Genomic DNA, 3,308 nt, shown 5'->3' on the forward strand with positions numbered 1-3,308 from the left:
GCTACTATAACGACGCCGGAGACTACACCGACACCTCAGAACTCAGGTTGACGATCAAGATTCGAGACTTGAGAATTCTTGTGGCATTGGAGTCCTTGCATGCTAACAGATTATACAAAGCCGATTCTGTATGGGTTTGCTTAGCGAAAACAATCGCAAAAGGATGGGACACTCACCGTGAATGTAGATGTGAACAAAAGTCGATCAGCTGTACGATTTCATCGAGTGGCCTTGGTTAGGCTTTGAAAGAGTGGGATGCCAGCATTGCATCCATGGCTGAGGACTAAGTACTTAGTAAGTACTCACTTCGATTTGAATTTTGGATGTTAGCATACCCAGGTGTGGACCGTGTGAATAACATACAAATCACGCTTCGTTACCCAATATTCCAACATCGATATTATTACCACAGGACACTCCATGGGACTCACCGGTCGTTTCAGTCATTCCGACAGTGCGTCACTGCGCCCTCACGTCTCCAACCACTATCTTCACTTTCACGACGAACAATGTCTTCTTCCTATGGAAACACTTGAAAACAGAGCTGCCTAGCGGGCAAGCGTATGACTTTGAACAACTCAAAGGGAAGGTTGTTTTGATTGTCAATGTTGCATCCAAGTGGTGAGTCGATAACTATGGTATACCTACGAGGGATTCACTCTTCAGAATATTCAGTGGTTTCATTCCCCAATACAAAGGTGCACTTTATAGTTCTCGAAGTTGATATGCGACTGACTGACAGGACAATACTCACCGTGCTCTGATTTGTAGCATTCTTCCAGAGAGCCAACTCCCACCGAGTGGGAGCGCCTCGGAGTGAACGTATCAAGAGTACGCAGACTTGTAAGCATCGATGGCTTCAATGACGCAGCGAAGCTATTTCGCGGTCCAGTGCTTAGGCGGCGCACAGATGGCATTGGTAGTGCCCTGGATCTATTTTGCCCTATCCTGCGCCCAGATATCATTGGTCATGTCCTGAAGAGGCTTTTCGAGCAGTTCCCCCCTACCACACTCTTCCCGAACCTTTGCGAATTGCATTTTGAGGCCGTGTTTGGTCTTCTGGAACATAGCTCAAAATTCTGGCTGCTTCGGCAGTTCATTTCGCCTAGATTGCAAGCGCTCCGGTTTGATGTAACTGGCATCCCAATGCATAAGTGGAGAAATTACTTGCTGCTCTTCCCGCAGAAGCGCACGGTCTGCGCCAACTGACAGTATCGTCGGGCAATGGTACTACGGCTTTGACAATCTCCCCGAGTCTTGGAAAGCTGCCGAAGTTGATTAGACTGGCCATTTTCGGAATCGATGTGTCCTTGACGAGGCAGACGATCACCAATATCCAGCAAGCACGATGTCTTCATATCTTCAAGCTCAATTTGTGCGGAGCCTCCTGCGATGCGAGTGGTATACCCCTTGAATTGCCTAGTCTCAAAACCCTCTATCTCTCTGAGGGTTCCTTGCCACAGTGCACGCACTTCCTTCGTCAAGTCGCCACCCGACAACTATCGCACATCAATATCAGCTATCGTGGATCTGCTAGCCCGGCCGAAGTCACCGCGTTCGTGGAATCCCTGGCGACGTCGTGCCAATTTTTGAACATTTGGAACGGATCTATGTGATCGACAAATCAGAGCATCCTGATTATCTGCTCGTCATCCCACTCCACTCCGAAAGTTTCCGGCCATCGTTCAAGTTCAAGGGGCTGTCGTCTGTCAAATTCATCGGCATTGGAAATTTCGAACTTGACGATAGTTTCCTCAATGATGTCCCAGTTGCCTGGCCGGGTATCCAGGAATTGAAGTTCATCTCCTGGAAGAGACGGGCCTCTTATAGCGTCACCTTCACCGCCATGATATCATTGGCGTCAAGGTGCAGATCGCTGCAGACCCTACATCTGACGGTGGATGCTACGCAATCGACGACGATTCCTCGAGCCCCGGGCGGGACCGAGAAGCTTTGGCCTACGCAAACCACCCTTCGCAACCTGCATCTTGGGTACTCCCGGGTGTCGGAAGTTGCACACATACCATATTTTCTGGCCGATGTATTTCCAACTCTATGGGATTTCAAATTTTACGAGCGTTACGTGAGGAATTGCGCTGCCGATATTGATCTGCGATTAGCACTGGAGGAAGCATATTCGCAACTAATGACGCTTCGGAACTCCCCTTACGACAATTCGGATAAGCTATGGGAGACTGATTCAGACGACAGTGGGACGTGAGAAGCGTAGGAGTGGATGTTCCATCGTAACACAATCGAGGCTGTATTTTGTATTTAGACTAGAGTGATATAGCTGCTGTATACGTCTACGCTGTCATGCTTGTATTCCTGATGTTGGTATATGTCTGAAAGCAGCAACACCGTGACTGTGACCTCGAAAAGAGCAACTCACGCCGTGCACTGGTTTGCATTTATTGCCACCGCTCACTGGGCTTACGCTGAGAGTTACGGCTGCGCACGATACACCCTGTATTTGAGATTTCGTTCATGCTAGATGCATGAGAAGTCCTGTCTTTAACTTGACCGTCCACCAAGGCAACGCCATCATGGAGAACCGAGTGATGCGAGCCTAGTGCACGATGAATATGTTTTCAAACAAAACAACAGGACCAGGCGGGCGCATCAGTAAACCGGTGAGTTCTTGCTGGGGATTATGCTGATTATGGTGCTTTTACATAGTCATATATTGCTTTATACTATCCCTTCCACTGCAATCGGCACCCCACAGAAGTCGGCAGTCACGCAAATGTCACTGTGAGTCATGATATGTCACGTAGGCCAATTTTAAAGTCAGTTCGGCAGTCAAGCAAGTGGGCAAGGTCAATTAGTATTCGTTCGAATGAGCAAGTATAGTATTGAATAGTAGATATACCTAAGTACGAGGGCGACTGTTATTAGTGCCGTAGTTGTAAAATCGAGGTGGATATATAGGGAGACCATGTGCATTGTAACATGACGAAACACGACTCACATTCTGTTCTTTTGCTGCAGTATAACCCATTTGCAATTCTCTGAATTGAAACCTGAATGCGTGGCTCATATGTCGGGTCTGACGAAGCTCGCAGCTTTCCTCGTCTACCGCTGCTAACTTAAACTTGCGAATGCGGACGCGCAGCGCTGCACCAGTCGGCACTTCCAAAGTGGGGGTGCAATTTGAAACTCCGTCATGGCATGTATCGGCAGGTGACATTTCCGCGTGACTTCGGCACTTTCGACTATCTCACTCAATTCTGCTTTAATCGTGGTCGTTCAACCTCGTAATGAGTTGTATTAGAGAGAGAATGATACAGATGTTAAGAATTTTGTGT

At 48.0% G+C, this 3,308-nt stretch overlaps 1 protein-coding gene across 1 annotated transcript; it reads left to right on the top strand.

Annotated features, from left to right (window-relative positions):
* Window positions 1-255: 255 nt before the first annotated feature.
* On the top strand, window positions 256-2,221 carry F5891DRAFT_1176600 (uncharacterized protein; the record flags this gene model as incomplete). The annotated part of the gene is made up of 6 exons (XM_041365766.1): window positions 256-294; window positions 413-621; window positions 676-698; window positions 772-843; window positions 893-1,194; window positions 1,538-2,221. The coding sequence occupies 6 exons, from the start codon at window positions 256-258 to the stop codon at window positions 2,219-2,221; spliced, it is 1,329 nt and encodes a 442-aa protein (XP_041218557.1).
* Window positions 2,222-3,308: the final 1,087 nt, after the last annotated feature.

The sequence above is a fragment of the Suillus fuscotomentosus genome (genome assembly GCF_016647785.1).
Source record: "Suillus fuscotomentosus strain FC203 chromosome Unknown F5891scaffold_111, whole genome shotgun sequence".
Lineage (NCBI taxonomy): Eukaryota > Fungi > Basidiomycota > Agaricomycetes > Boletales > Suillaceae > Suillus > Suillus fuscotomentosus.